Genomic DNA, 15629 nt, shown 5'->3' on the forward strand with positions numbered 1-15629 from the left:
TCTCATTCATCCCAGTGAATGCCTTAGTCCCAGTCAAACCAGAAAATCAGCTGCCTCAAAGGCATGTGATTAGCTGGCAGACACACGGTCAGTCTCAGGTTGTTGATGTTTTAATGACGGATGGTGAAAAAAACTTCAAGCATGTGCTGGTGATGATGAAAGCATCATTACATCTGGCTTAGGTGGACGGTGTGAATGACAGGCGTAGACTGAAACCATCTTTTCGTTAAGTATATAAAACTCAAAATCAGATAAACGTGTTGCAATTACAGTGCTTTACCAATATGGGAAGAGATGGAAGCCTTATGATCACCCTCTCTGTGAGGTTTTATTGCAAACAGGTATCTGCTGATGCTGACATTCTGTGCCTTTGTCTCATTTATCTCAGTGGAAGACTACACAAAGCGGAAATAGAAGAATCCTCTTTGTTTCAGGTGTCATGTGATTGAAGAAAGAGCAGTGCTAAAATCAGCCCACTCTGATGAAGAGGACACTGATCAAATTATAGCTACTCAAAGGGAGTAGGAGTGAAACTGAGGAGCAGTTTTAAAGTGATTACAGGAAAGCTGTAAACATCATTTTTACAAAGAAAGTTTTTTTTGTTTTTTGGACCAGATTCCGTTAAATTTAACATTTTACATGGTCCTTATGTAACAATCTCACATGGAAAAGTAATCCACTTATATTTAAAGTCAGTATTTTGGGTGTAAATACTTTTTTGAGTGTGGACAGAACATGAAGACTGATCCCTTTCAGTTGATCTGATACAGTTTAGTATCTCATCAAAAAGATAATAAAGATGCATGTAAAAACATCATTTAATATGCACCATGTATCGGGAATGTGCTTTAACAAAGCTTTAAGTATCCTTCATGAATAACTTTACTTAGCCAGTTTTTATAAGAATGCTAACAGCTATCAAACCATTAAATTGTCTCTGTTATATTTATTGATTTGTCTTAGTGTCAGTGCGTGCAATTTTGCATTTTTTTACCTTTTACCAAACAAATAAATGCCTACAACATCACCATGTGTTATACAGGAATCCTTCCTCATGCATGATTTTTATTAAATGATGATATGCTAATCAATTTAACACCAAAGGAAAGGAAAGGAAAACACAAGGAAAACATCACGTGGGCAGGTGTATAATGTTAAGAATATTTGCTGTAGAAAAACTCAATAACTGTCGACACCCTAGTTCTTTTAGTCAAGGTATCCCGCAAAACATTTGGTGGTTAAAACTGGAAAATTTAAATAAAATCAAACCTATGATGCTGAAAAAGCTTTGGAAGGAGGCAGGTGTTTGTCAGCCTGCAGCAACACAGAATGATGTGATTGTGCATGACCCCACTCAGTCACTTATATAATTATAGTGAAAATTGTACCAACTTGATACAGTTTCCTTATACTGCTGTTTGATTTTGTTGTTGTATTTAGTCACATGGAACCACTGAAAATGAGGATTTTCCTTCTGTCGGTTTTCCAGTGTTTTAAATAAATAAAATGATTCAAGTCATACGGCATCCCAACAAAGTTTCATAATTCATGTTGGAATTTACTGAAATTCAGTTTACTTCCAGACGGTCTGAGAGAAAACTGTGACTCACTCCTGTTGATTAAATCGACATCCTACGTGATTCATAATCTGCTGATACTATATGAGAACTATGATTTCACTGCTGTCATATGACGTACACAGAGCCCAACAGGAGTTCCCTCTTTAGTTTGTATTTGTCGCTTAACAGATTCACCAGCGTGACAACCACAGCAACTCACAATACCATGGCAACATTGCCACATAGCACTTCAGTCCCTATGTGCTTTGCAACTTGGTAGAGCTCTTCAGCTGGCATCGATTTGGCATTTCAAAGATGGTGATGGGACCGCTGTGTTTTATTTCTGCATGTTTCCATGACAGTTATGAGGCCAAGAGGCACTGGAGGGGAAAAAAGAAGGCTACAGAAAATGGAGGAGAGAGGGTATGGTAGAGAGGGTTGAATCGGTAATGCCAAGACTCATGACTCATTGTGGCGAGGCACTGAAGGAGGAAATGAATGAGGGAGGAGAAGAACGCAGGGCGGGTATTGGTGGAAAGACTTTTGACACAACATCCTGTCCTGTAGTCTGGTAAAAACATGAAGTTACTGTACTCGCATTTACACAAACTCCCTCAGGTATCAGCTGTGAATTTGGGAACATGTTTAGAGAGAACAACAATGCATCCCAACTGTTTAGCTGAGAAGCATGCACATCATTTAAACAACTGCTAATGTATAACAGCACAGTGTATATATGCATGAATAAACTGTCAAGCACTTGTGTTCATTGTTTTTTAATAGCCTCAGGCTTAGTGGCGTTAACCTGACATACTTCTTGGTGGACCGTATCAAAAGCCTGCTGGTTTGTGCAGTTCACCTGGTTTGCAGATGAAAGTACACAGACCTGTACATGTGATGTGCTAAGGCACAGACTGGGGTTTGCATACAAGTTCCCTGTAGCTGCAGAGGATCTTGAGCCCCGATGAAAATATTAGAGCTCTTTCACTCTTGTTTAAAACAAGGTTGGATTTTCAAAAATTAAATTGTCCTGTCTGGTTATCAACTATCTCTATTCGTTTTATTCATAAACTAGCAATAAACTCCGAGGTGCTTTATTTTGTAAGGTAAAGAGGCTACAATGTTAAAGGGAAAACCCGTCATTTACCACAACCAGCTAGGGGACAAGGACAAACCATAAATAAATACAAACTAAGACACATCAAAGTGACTAATCCATTAACCTACACTTTGTTGTTGTTGTTTTTTTTTTTATAAATCACAGTAAGAGCATGAAACCAATTTTTCTGGACTCTGATGGTGAAGTCTGCAGCAGTAGTTATTCAAGAAGCCACCCTTCCACTATTAATAATACAGAAGCTAAGTTTTTCTCTATTGCTCTGGATATCGTCATAAAAATGTTACTATATTTAAAGTATGCTTTTAAACAATGTATAGTTTTACAAACTTGATTGAAGTGGGCCAGCTGAGCGAAATCGACAAACGACAGTCATTTACCTTAGCTTGACAAAAGGCCAGGCTAGCCTGTTAGCATGTAAGCTAGATTTCTGTACAAATTAAAATAAATATTAAAAAAGAATACATTTCCTATTGAAACTAATAAGAGACCCTTTATAAATGGTTAATCACTGGCCTGTTAGTTAATATTTTACTAATGATTTATAGGTTATTTAACAGAGTAAGAATAACTTTCAGTTGTATAGGGAATGCAAGCTAAGATTTCCCTAACCGGCTGCTGGCTGTTGCTGGCTAGGTTAAGCGTGGGATCAGTGTAAATCTTTGCTGCTAACTCAAAGTAAGAAAATAAAAAGTTCTAACTCCTACAAGGCTGAATAAGAGATGGCAAAACTGCAGGAAGCTAACATTTAAAAAGTTAATTCGTACACAAGTTTTAAACTGCATCCACAACAACTTGTAGTCCAACCTGTTATTTGAATATATGATACTGCAAATATGCAGTGTCCTGCTGAAATGTGTTTTGGACAGACATCAGAAAGATCTGTACACAGACTTGGTAGAGCTTAATGATCTGTGATGATGTGTTATTTGTGTTGAAGTCACAGAAAGGAGGGTGAAGGAATTCCTTGCAGAATAGACATCCCAGTGCATCCCAGTCTATATTCCATATTCATTGTTTGTTTCATTAAGATGACACCTCCCTTCTTACACATACCAGTTCACAAATGCCTTATCAATGAATCATAACAGATCATCTTTTGTTGTACAGATGTAACTCACGTACATGTGCGAGAACTGCTGAGCTGCTTATCAACCACCCACTCAGGCACCAGCCCCCACACGCTAATGCTGCAGTTTTTGTCATACAAAGCTTCAGCTGGAATACAATCATTATTACTACAAAGCATTTTATTTGTAGTGTGCTTGAATACTTTTACTAGGAAAGAGACAGACTGAGGAGAGAAATATCTCCACATTCCTCAAAAAGAAAAGTTTTTTCTTACAACCCAGAGAAGCCTGTAGAAAGGGCAGGTAATGGTTTTGAATGACTGGACCGTGTGTCATAGAAGTGTAAAGTTACAGCCCAGCCCTCCCTGTCATAGACTTGCAGCCAATGGCATCTAAAGCCTGAAGTCACTGAAGTCCCCTCCCACTGGGGAAAGCTTTAAAACTCTTCAGTAGATTCTCGTCTTTCTATCCACTCTGGTCTCTCCCGACTGCTGGCCTGCCTGACTGCCTGCCTTATTTACCGAGCCACTTGGTCTGACCTACCCAGACTTTTTTCATCCAAAAGAAAAACTACTTCACAATGTCTTACAGGGTGAACACGATGAGTTACAAGAGCTCTTCTGCTCCAAGGAACTTCAGCAGCAGTTCCTATGGTGGATCGGGTATTTCTGCCAGCAAGAGGTACTCTGCCAGGAGTTCCTATGGTGCCCCTAGTCAGTTTGTGGGTGGTGGCATCACCAGGTCCTCTGCCTACAGCGTGAGCTCTGGCATGGGTGGCTCAGGAGCAATGGGCATGGGTTTGGGCTATGGTGGTAGTTTGGGTGGTGGCCAGACCATCACTGCTGTGACTGTGAACAAGAGCCTTCTGGCCCCCCTGAACCTGGAGATTGACCCCAACATCCAAGTTGTCCGCACCCAGGAGAAGGAGCAGATCAAGACCCTCAACAACCGCTTTGCTTCCTTCATTGACAAGGTAAGAGTTTGTAGTAGTGGTCAGATTAGTGTAGCTCAAAGTTTCAGGCTGTTTTAGTCTTCTCAAGCAGGAGCTACTTTGGTTGCACTGAAAGCTGAAAGCTTGGGCAAAGTGTGCTAAAAACAAAGAATGCTGTATTGTACGTATTTCAGAGCTGTTACACTGTTATGCAACATTCGAGAGGGAGACCCATATGTTCGCCACATGTTCTGTAATGCTGATTTCCTCACTTTTGCTGCATGGGGAAATTTGATTTATTCCTCTCTTTGCTTCCCTCCCACAAATGCTGCAAAAGGCAACTCGGGGTTAGGCTCTCATATCTTTTGGCTCTGGCTGCCCTTTTATAGTGATGAAAAACAGACGTGTAGAATGAGAAACGAAGACAAAGAGAGAGAGAGAGGAGAGAAGAAAAAAGTTCAGGGTGTGTCAGGGCAGAGCTCAGGGCTTGTGATACGAGTTACCTTGGGAATAGTCCCTCCCTTTACTTGGGGTGTGGCTCTCCCTGCTGGCCCCCACCCCTGCCAAATACACGCATACAGTCAGTACTGAGTGCTGTTGTTACCTTTGTGACAATGGCGTCTTTCACAGTGACACACTGTATAAAGAATGCCCACCGGGTGTATCAGCACATGAAGTTTTTATCTTTCTAATCAGCAGTGAAGTACATAAAAGTTTGTGTGACACTCAGTAGAGTATTTGTCCTCTGAGCTCTCAGGAGTGGGTTAATATTTAAAAAGGCCAGTTGGTTTCATGTTCTCGCCAGTGCCAGCTGACTGGCTACATATCGACTCTGTTACTCCCAGAGCAATGATTAAGGAAGCTAGAGTGCATTTTGCATGCTTTGACACCGAGCAAACAAACTTCCGCCCACATGTCTTTTATTTCGTGTGCTGTATTTGGAGCCACTTCTGTTATCTGATTTCTCTCCAGCTCTAATGAAGACAACAGGAGGCAGTTAGGCCTCAGCTTTAGAGTGCACTGTCTCATGGTCCAAGGTCCAATGAGTCACATATCTGCTTTCACTGTTTCTCTTTTTAGTATGCAAGTATGCAAACCACACAGCTCTTCACTTTGCCCCATCTAGCTTCATATTCTCTCCGTTCAGCACATCCATATTACGCGGTTAAATATTGACCTTTCTTCGTCTGCCTGCCGACAAAACTCAGCTTCGCCCCTTTTTTTATTTGTCGCACAAAAACAGGAAGACATGCGGGAGAATGGTCAGCTAAAGCTGTTCCTCCATCACTGCTTTTTTCCAACCCCCTACCTCCTGTCAGGATGCGAGCATGTCATGCATACCTTCCTTTGGAAAAACACAACAGCCAGTCTGGCAGCAGAGCAGCTTACAAAACATAGACAAGAACAACAAAGACAATAGGTGGCAAATGGCGAGGTTGATGGCCATGTTGATGGTAACTGAATCCTTAGATAAAGCTATTCTATTACATCGGGGTCCCATCGACCGCACGCTCATACTTTACAAGGAAGTTTCATAATAACTCACGTCTAACAACAAGCAAAAATGTAAAAATTACTGCTTGCTTATATTCATCCATAGATGACTGTACACAGTCAGATGCATAACCCTGTCTTTTCTGCCTCTTTCTGTGAACCTCAGGTCCGCTTCCTGGAGCAGCAGAACAAAATGTTGGAGACCAAGTGGAGCCTGCTGCAGGGACAGACCACCACCCGCTCCAACATCGACGCCATGTTCGAGGCTTACATCGCCAACCTTCGCAGACAGCTGGACAGCCTAGGCAACGACAAGATGAAGCTGGAGGCTGACCTGCACAACATGCAGGGCCTGGTGGAAGACTTCAAGAACAAGTGAGTGTGGAGGGAGGGGGTCAGTGAGGGCAAAGAATAAGCCGCTTCAGTCCTGCAGTTCTGATACGTATGTTTTATGTAGGATTCATCTGTTTCCATTCAACTAATATGTGCACAAAAGAAGCCTTACATTTGAGTGAGCTGTACAGACTACTCCCTACATCTGTCCGTTGTTTTGCGTCACACTTACTCGAGGGAATTACAACACTCAGGAAGTATGTTCCAAACACCCATTACATTACGTATGAGTGGAGGTAAAGCTCATGGCTCGTGAGTTGGCTGTCAGCAGACCTGTCTATAGCATTTACACAAGAGGGAAACAAGCTTGATTGTGTCCATGCTGGCGTGCACATATCTCCATCAGAGGACAGCAGTGCTGCATGCGCTCTTTAGTTGTCTGCAGACAAATGGGGCACATCAGCTGAGGGGTTCCCAAGGGAGAAATATCAGCAACACCTCTTGGCCCAGAGTCAACAAACACTGTGTGAGGCAAATGTCCCAAAGGAGTTCACCAATCAGTTATGGTCGTCTTGCACCACCTAGTGTTACTTTAGTTTAAAAACACTGAAATACAATGAGTTATTTCTGGATTTTCAAAATGGCCTCATAAATACTATTGTCTTTGTCCTTTCAGGTATGAAGACGAGATCAACAAGCGCACAGAGTGTGAGAATGACTTTGTCCTGATCAAGAAGGTCAGCACTGTTTTTTTCTTACAGCATCATAACATCTGCTGGGCCGGGGGGGGGGGGGGGGGGGGGGGTAAACTGTTGTTTGAGCCACAGAAATTCAGAAACTAGGATATGTTATATGTCAAATGAAGTCTCATATAGTCTTTCTGTTAAAACCTTTACCATTTGGGTGTTCTATAAAAAAAGACTCTAACCCTAGGTGGGTTGGAGTCGATGTTAAGAAGGTACAACTTTTCTTAAATTAGCCTCGTGTTCTAACAAAAGTTTTGCTTTTCTTTTCTTTCTTCCAGGATGTCGATGAGGCCTACATGAATAAGGTTGAGCTGGAGGCTAAGCTGGAGAGTTTGACAGATGAGATTAACTTCCTCAGGTCGATCTATGAGGAGGTACGGCACAAAATCAGCGTGACTGCATTGTTTTTTCCCTGCTTCCCTTTTGGCTTCAAAACCTCCAACCACTAAACCACTTGCTGCTTTCATCAGCATTTATCTTCCCTGTCATGGCATTCTTATGATGTTTGTGGTATCCTTTTGGAATATGTTTTGCCTTTGCAGCAATCTTGATTTTTTCATCTTTTTAGCACATTTCCTTACAGCACCTCTTTGAGTGTGTTAGTTTTAAGCGTTTCATCCTGGGGTTTACATGACTAATCTTTCACCTCTTCTTCTCTTTCCTTTTTGACTAGGAACTGCGTGAGCTCCAGAGCCAAATCAAGGACACATCAGTCATCGTGGAGATGGACAACAGCCGCAACCTGGACATGGATGCCATTGTTGCAGAGGTTAAGGCACAGTATGAGGATATTGCCAACCGTACCCGTGCTGAGGCAGAGACATGGTATAAGACCAAGGTAACAGACGATTCCTATTACGTTTATCAGGTCGTTCTCATTAGAGACTTTCGGGTTTGTAATATTTTGCTTTATTAATGTTCATTTAGTATGAGGAGATGCAGACATCCGCCAACAGATATGGAGATGACTTGAGGTCTACAAAGACAGAGATCGCAGACCTTAACCGCATGATCCAGAGACTACAGTCAGAGATTGACGCCGTCAAGGGACAGGTATTTTCAGCCACCACACTTAGCCTAGTCAATTTCTGCCAGTTGTTTGGACAAAGTCTTATTCCGTTATCAATCATCTGTTAGCGTGCCAACCTGGAGGCCCAGATTGCTGAGGCAGAGGAGCGTGGCGAGCTGGCTGTGAAGGACGCCAAGGCCCGCATCCAGGACCTGGAAGATGCCCTGCAGAGAGCTAAACAGGACATGGCCCGCCAGATTAGAGAATACCAGGACCTAATGAACGTCAAGCTGGCTTTGGACATTGAGATCGCCACGTACAGAAAACTCCTGGAGGGAGAAGAGGACAGATTGGCAAACGGCATCAAGGCTATCAACATCTCCCAGCAGAGCAGTAAGTTCCCTTCAGTGACATCCTGCAGCACTTGTAGTTTGGATTCTCTTGTAGTTTTCAGGTTTAACAGATTAATTGAACATTTTTAAGTTAAAGTATTGTCTCTCAACAGCAAGCTACAGTGGATTCCCCATGGACAGCATGAAGAGCAGCTACTCGAGCACCTACTCCAGCGGTTTCAGTGGCGGATACGGTAGTGGATACGGTAGTGGATACGGTGGTGGATACGGTGGTGGATACAGTAGTGGTGGCTTCAGCAGCAGCAGCGGCAGTGCCGGTGGATACAGCACCCAGACTAAGAAGAATGTTGTGATCAAGATGATTGAGACCAAGGATGGCAAAGTGGTGTCTGAGTCCTCCGAAGTCATTGAGGATTGAGCGGTCTAGTCTAGAGGTGTAGCTGCCTGTCTGCTATGATCTTCTCTGCCTCTATGGTAGTTATATAGTCACAGTTCACCCCCAACCCAATAAACAAGTCTGAAACAAAAGCTTGCCAGCCACTCTTCAGAGCCTTTACATGTTCTTAACAAAGCAATAAATGATTGTAACACTACCAAAGATTTGAAAGGGACCAAAGGATTTTGTTTTGTATGTCTGTTTTCTGACAGTTTGTACTAAAAATAGTTGTTTGTTTAAAAAAGTCCGATAAAACCTGGGCCTACTTCAGCTAGGAATAAAACACAGATGTGTCACGCTCCCTTGAAATCTATGCAACTGCTGTTCCATGCTTAAAGTGCCTTTGCGGTGCATCAAATAGACAGTGGTGTTGTCAGAGGAATGTGAATGTACTGACACAGTGCTCCAGTGTTCATGGTCAAAAAATGTCGTAAAATTGCCTGCTACAGTAGGTAGTGCATGTGTCTCTGTGCGTGCCCTGTAACTGAAACTGTTTGACCCCTTAGGAGGCTGCCCACACCAACCTGTTGTCCTGAGGTGCTGTTTTTGCTACCAATCCAAATAAAAATGTGTTTACTGAAGGTAAAAAGGTGTTTCTTTGTTTTTTAAATAAATAGTGGTCCAGACTGAAAACTAGAAGGAATAGTAGTGATAGTAGAGTCTAAACAGTCTCCCTTGTTTCACTGCCCAACAAGTCACAGTAGATTGTTGCCCCTCCATGAGCCAGAGGTTCATCCTTCCCTTTCTTGCCAGGGACTTGTTCACAGGGGTCATTGGATTATCGGGTTTTTTTGTATTATTGTGAGGTCTGTACCTTCATCACATCTCACACACATATTCATCAATCAATCAATACCATCCAAATACAGCACTTCACGTCCAGATTAGAGGCTTAGATGTGGGCCTTAGAGATTCCAAAAGAAGATGCAGAGCCTCACATGAATAAACTGGGACAGTAATTACATTTTTTTTAAATGTAAGTGCACACCTATGTGGCTTTACTATCATATTGTAACATAGAGTATGCATCATCCTGTCTTTATGTGGTCACAATAGCTTAAAATAGTAAAAATATTTTTTAGGGAAAAAGAATAAAGGTAAGGGTCAAACAAAAACACATAGTATGCATACACATATATGCACAGTTTCTGACTGGAGCTAATATAACACTGCAGATTTATAAATACTTCAGTTACTAAACAGAATACAGTATTTACTAAAAAGCTTTACACAGAACTTTTACTGTGTATAAAAATTGTCTTTGTTGAGCATGGCTAAGCTACAAAGTGTCTGGCCCTTTTTTAGTTGCTTGAAGACGTTTCACTTCTCATCTGAGAAGCTTCTTCAGTTCTAAGGTCAAATGGTCCCAGATTTAAGCCCCATGGGAGCATCCCCCAAGAGGGACATGGGCTCCGTATTGATGCTCTACCTTGTCCTTGACATTGGCGCCCTCAAAAGAGTGACCTTTGTCCTTTAGATGCAAATGGACAGCCGAGTCTTGTCCCTTCGAGGTGGCTCTATGTTGCGCTCTTCTATGTGGTCTCTCTCTCATATGTATATAGTGCTACAGAACTGTGCAGTTCAAAATGTACAAAATGAATATGTATTATTTATGTAAATAAAAAAGACTATGAATATCCTTGGAGTAATTTAAAAGGATCTGTATAGTTGTTTTTATTGAACTTTTAAATACTAATAGTGAATGAAGAAACATAAATAGTATTTATAATAATAGTTTAAATCCAAAAAGTAAGTAGAGATATAGTGTAGTTTACCCAGAATCATAATCATATACCGGTAACTAAGAATAATCTAAATGTAACTATTTCAGTACTACAGTATACAGTACAGTACAGTATCTTCAGTACTTAAGATACTGTAATAAATTACTTACAAAGTAGCCATTTTGAGATGTAATACAAGGGAAATAATAATTGCACTAATTATGGCTCTACACAGTACCTTCAGTTTCCCCAAAAACATTAACTGCACACAGAAGAATATATTGACTTTTTAAAAATTTTCACAAGGAATGTATACTGGCCACTTTGTGGCAGTTTAACATGACTGTATTACAGTAATTATATTGCATTGCAAGTTATTTAATTTAGTTCTAGATGGTTCTATATCTTGGATATGGATATGTGAGTAAGCCAGTTGATATGGGAAGAAAACTTGGACAACAGAAGACTGGAAAAAACATTGTCTCTGAAGAGTCTGGATTCCTGCTGCAGCATTCAAATAGTAGGATCAGAATTCGGCATAAACAACACAAGAGCTGTTTTCAAATATCAATGATAGCTCTAGATAACATAAACAGTGACATTGAATGGAGCTAGAAAACTACAAATACATAGAATATCCAGGTGCATGATAATTTCTTAATTATCATGACTGTCATTTCCCCTTGGCTTCTCTCTGTTCTCTGTAACGTGGTTGCATACCAGATTAAAATAGCCAGCATCATTCCTGTGCTTAACAAAAAAACACTCCCTAGGGCCGATTGTCTTAGGCACAGCTTTAAAAAGCTGTTTCTCATTTGTTACTTGGACTGGTTAAAAGAAGAAGAACCAGTATCTTTGATAAATTCCAATCTGGCTACTGAAGAAACCACATGATTACTGAAACTACCCCTGATATGCTTAAATGGTAAGAGTACTGCTTGACTCCAGCCTTTCACACCACTGATCATGACATTCTTACTTACTGTATTTGACAAACATTTCAGAATTGATATTAATTGTATTGCCTCATTTGTGCCCATGTATGTGGAGTCCCTCAGGGCTCAAAACCTGGTCTAATTCTGCTTTCTTTATAAGCACCAATCAGGAATAACATTATGATCACCTCCCTAATTTTGTGTTGGTCCCCATTTGTTTTACAAACAGGCCTGAGCCATCAAGGCATGGACTCGAATGGATCCATGAAATATGTGGCACCAAGTTGTTAGAAACACTTGGTGTTTCATCGTCAAAGGAGCTTGCAAAGAAAAGCGTCTGGACTTCTTTAAGTTGCTTGAAGACGTTTCACCTCTCATCCGAGAAGCTTCTTCAGTTCTAAGGTCAAATGGTGGAGAGTCCCAGATATGGTTTGAAAGAGGAGTGAAAGAAGCCATCTATGTCCACTGTGAGCGACCATCTTTGAACAGAGGCGGGGGTTTACGACACCAACTCTCTGCCATCTATAATCCAGTTTTGAGATTCCTTCCCAGACGCCTTAACGCCCACTCACATCCTGGGCCATCTGACCTCAGGAATTCGCATGATAAGGTGGGGCCAGGTTTCACAATGAACACACCCGAAACTCTGGCTGATTGGGACCCACGCCCAGTTTCCCACCTTGGCTCAGGCGATTAGAGGATCATCAGGGGGTCTTTTTGTCCCTCTGTGGGGGGTCACTCCCACTAGGTTCATATCTGGGACTCTCCACCATTTGACCTTAGAACTGAAGAAGCTTCTCAGATGAGAGGTGAAACGTCTTCAAGCAACTTAAAGAAGTCCAGACGCTTTTCTTTGCAAGCTCCGATGACCTGGATGACTGAGAACCTTCACAGACATATTGGTGTTTCATCCATATCTTGCTGATAGAGGCCACAGCCACCAGGGAATACTGTTTCCATGAAAGGATGTACATGGTCTGCAGTAACACTTAAGTAGGTGGTACGTGCCAAAGTAACATCCACATGGGTGGCAGGAACCATGATTTCCCAGCAGAACATAGTGACACTGGTCTTGTTTGGACCCAGTGTTGGTGCTTGCAGAAATGCTGACAGGGGTCATGTAGGCATGTGCAGCCTGACTGGTCTGCAGCTACAGTATGGAGTCCCATATGCAACAAACTGTGATGCCTTGTGTATCTTGACACGTTCTATCAGAATCAGAGATTTGAGCTACAGTAGCTCATCTGTTGAGGCCACATAAGCTATACACACACACACACACACACACACACACACACACACACACACACACACACACACACACACACACCTACACATACACACAGTGGGGCAAAAACATAATTTGAAAATAAATTCTTTAAAAATCAGACAATGTGATTTTCTGGATTTTTTTTTCTCATTTTGTCTCTCAAAGTTGAGGTATACCTATGATGAAAATTACAAGCATAAGTGGGAGAACTTGCAATATTGATGGCTGACTAAATAGTTTTTTGTCTCACCTTATGTATTTGTAGTGACATTTGCCCTCAATATAAGCGAACCAGTGGTCTTTATTATCTCCAATAGAGTACCAGAGCCTTAATGACTTGACGTCAAGTTCCATTGAACCAACTCTAGTGACACCTGGTGGTCAATAATTTTTTTATTTTCATTTTTTGACTGGTTATATCCATAACTCTGTGTGCTACATTGTAACAGAAGAGAAAAAAAAAGACTAATTGCCAACCTGGTGTACATCGCCTTTCACCTAGTTTTAGCTGGATCCCGAAATGGATACATAGACAAGAAGATGTAGGGGTCATTGCACTACACTCTGCTTTAATCCAGGACAAAAAACACATAACAAAAAAAAAAAAAAAAAGAATTTTTAACTGCCAGTTGACTTCTATACAGTGACCCTGAGAGGTCATACACATTGCAATTTAAGAATACACCAGCAAACAGTTTATGTGACCTCTCAGGGCCACCATACTTAATTTTATGTACTTATTTGCATATGATTGCACAAGGCACAAATGTTCTAAAGAAACTAAAGAAAACATACATTAAACAATCTCTAAATGATCTGTGTTGGACCTTGAGGAGTTTACTTCCACAATCAATCAGCTCAAAATATTGGTCCATCATTCTAAATTCTGAAATCTCCCACAGAGAATAATCTAATCAATTATCTTCCAAAAAAGTGTTATAGCTACATATCAAAGAACCTTATCTGCAGGTGTGTATTCACCGATGCCGATGAAATTTCTCCTTGTGGGACTAATAAAGGTATCTTATCTTATCTTATCTTATCTAACGCTGCCACGAGACCTGACATATAGAACCATGGAGGAGTGGGAGTGACTGGTTTGCTCTTCCTATAGAGCTTTTCTAGGCTTATGGAAAACTCAAAGTGCTCATTATTACAGATTGGGTGTTCAGCATCAGGCCTATAGAATATGGAACGCCAGGACTGCCATAATGAATTAATTAAATACACCATTAAATAATTAATTAAATGTGTCAATAATTAATTAATTAATTACATGTGTCATAACTATTTATTTAATTAGTTAATTCCAATTTTAATTAATTATTGACACATTTAATTAATTATTTAATGGTGTATTTAATTAACTCATTATGGCAGTCCTGGCGTTTCATAATAGAAACACTCCTGAGCCACAGACCTTACTCCCTTTTTTCCACAAGGTACCACCAGGGGGCAACGTCTCATCACTTATCTTGCCTGCAGGTCACTGAATACTTGAGGAGCAATGAGAGTTGATGCTGGGCGCACCCTGTGTATGTATTTACCGTATATACTGCATACCAGCAGTATATACGGCATACTGCTGGTATGCTGATCAGAACAAAGGAACTAGAATGTGGAACCAAAATGCGAAACATTACAGATCCTTCTTGTTCTGCTCTCCTGCACAGTATGTTCTCTTTAGAGTTAAATAATATCAAAATACAGTCCAAGCAATAGCAGCTTAGTTGTGAAAACATTCCATAGTTGTGGAAAAAACAAAGTAGATTTTTCAAATGTGCCACCAAGCACGCTCATAATGCCAAATGCTATACAGTGAGTTTAGCATTAGTAAGTTACAATTACATTACAAGATTTTACACCAAATGTACCACACAAGAGATGCAACATAGATGTCAAACCATGCATGTTAAAGCTGCATGTCAGGCTTAAGCTGCATTTTGAGGTTATCTCTCTTTTGCTGTCCAGACTCAGAGAATGGCACAACAGTGAGACACAAATCTGTGTCCATGCGTATGTGTGTGTGCACGTGTAGGTGTGTGTGTGTGTGTGTGTGTGTGTGTGTGTGTGTGTGTGTGCGCGCGTGTTTGCTTACTTGACATAATGACTCACAACACAGGTAGCTGTCTCTCAGTGACCCTCTGCAGTCCTCATCCGCAGCTGAAACAGTGCACAACTGGAGCAGAAAAATAAGCTCAGCTCATGTCAGCAGCCCTGTAGTCTTACACATTTATTTGCACAATTATTGCACTTTAATGAAGAACATTCAGGAGGGTGGAGCAGTGATATCTATAATCTCAGCATGTAGCGACCTGAGATGCTGTCGATTTGGCACGTCAACATACGTAGGCAGTTTGCCTGTTAGCACGATTGCTCCGTTTTGTATGAGGATTACGTGACTTTTCCATTCCTAGAAATGATTTCAAGTTTCATTAAATGTCAGTGCAGAAATGCAGATACATTTAGCTCAAAGTAATTCATTATTAGATATATACTTATTAGAAATCAACAGTTTACACACCTTTAAAAAAAGTGTGAATCAGATGCAACAGTTCCACCCTGAATGTGGTCACTGAGGCCATAAAGTCTGAATCATAATCATTTACGGGCATGCAAGGTGGCTAAGCAGGGAGGAGAAAGTGTTAGCCC

General features: G+C 41.0%; 1 protein-coding gene across 1 annotated transcript; it reads left to right on the forward strand.

The window, feature by feature from the left end:
- The first annotated feature begins 4201 nt into the window (after positions 1-4201).
- On the forward strand, positions 4202-9637 carry krt8 (keratin 8). The gene is made up of 8 exons (XM_026153954.1): positions 4202-4719; positions 6338-6546; positions 7181-7241; positions 7529-7624; positions 7924-8088; positions 8178-8303; positions 8388-8652; positions 8765-9637. Exons 1-8 carry the CDS (start codon positions 4327-4329, stop codon positions 9028-9030), a joined length of 1581 nt encoding a protein of 526 aa, XP_026009739.1. The 5' UTR covers positions 4202-4326; the 3' UTR covers positions 9031-9637.
- Positions 9638-15629: the final 5992 nt, after the last annotated feature.

The sequence above is a fragment of the Astatotilapia calliptera genome, chromosome 20, assembly GCF_900246225.1.
Source record: "Astatotilapia calliptera chromosome 20, fAstCal1.2, whole genome shotgun sequence".
NCBI classification, from domain to species: Eukaryota; Metazoa; Chordata; class Actinopteri; order Cichliformes; family Cichlidae; genus Astatotilapia; species Astatotilapia calliptera.

Bases quoted from the DNA above. Each gene is read 5' to 3' on its own strand.
- krt8 (XM_026153954.1), top strand. From the start codon at position 4,327: ATGTCTTACAGGGTGAACACGATGAGTTACAAGAGCTCTTCTGCTCCA. The intron at 6,547-7,180 runs GTGAGTGTGGAG...TTGTCCTTTCAG, and splicing joins GTGGAAGACTTCAAGAACAA to GTATGAAGACGAGATCAACA. The intron at 8,089-8,177 runs GTAACAGACGAT...ATGTTCATTTAG, and splicing joins AGACATGGTATAAGACCAAG to TATGAGGAGATGCAGACATC.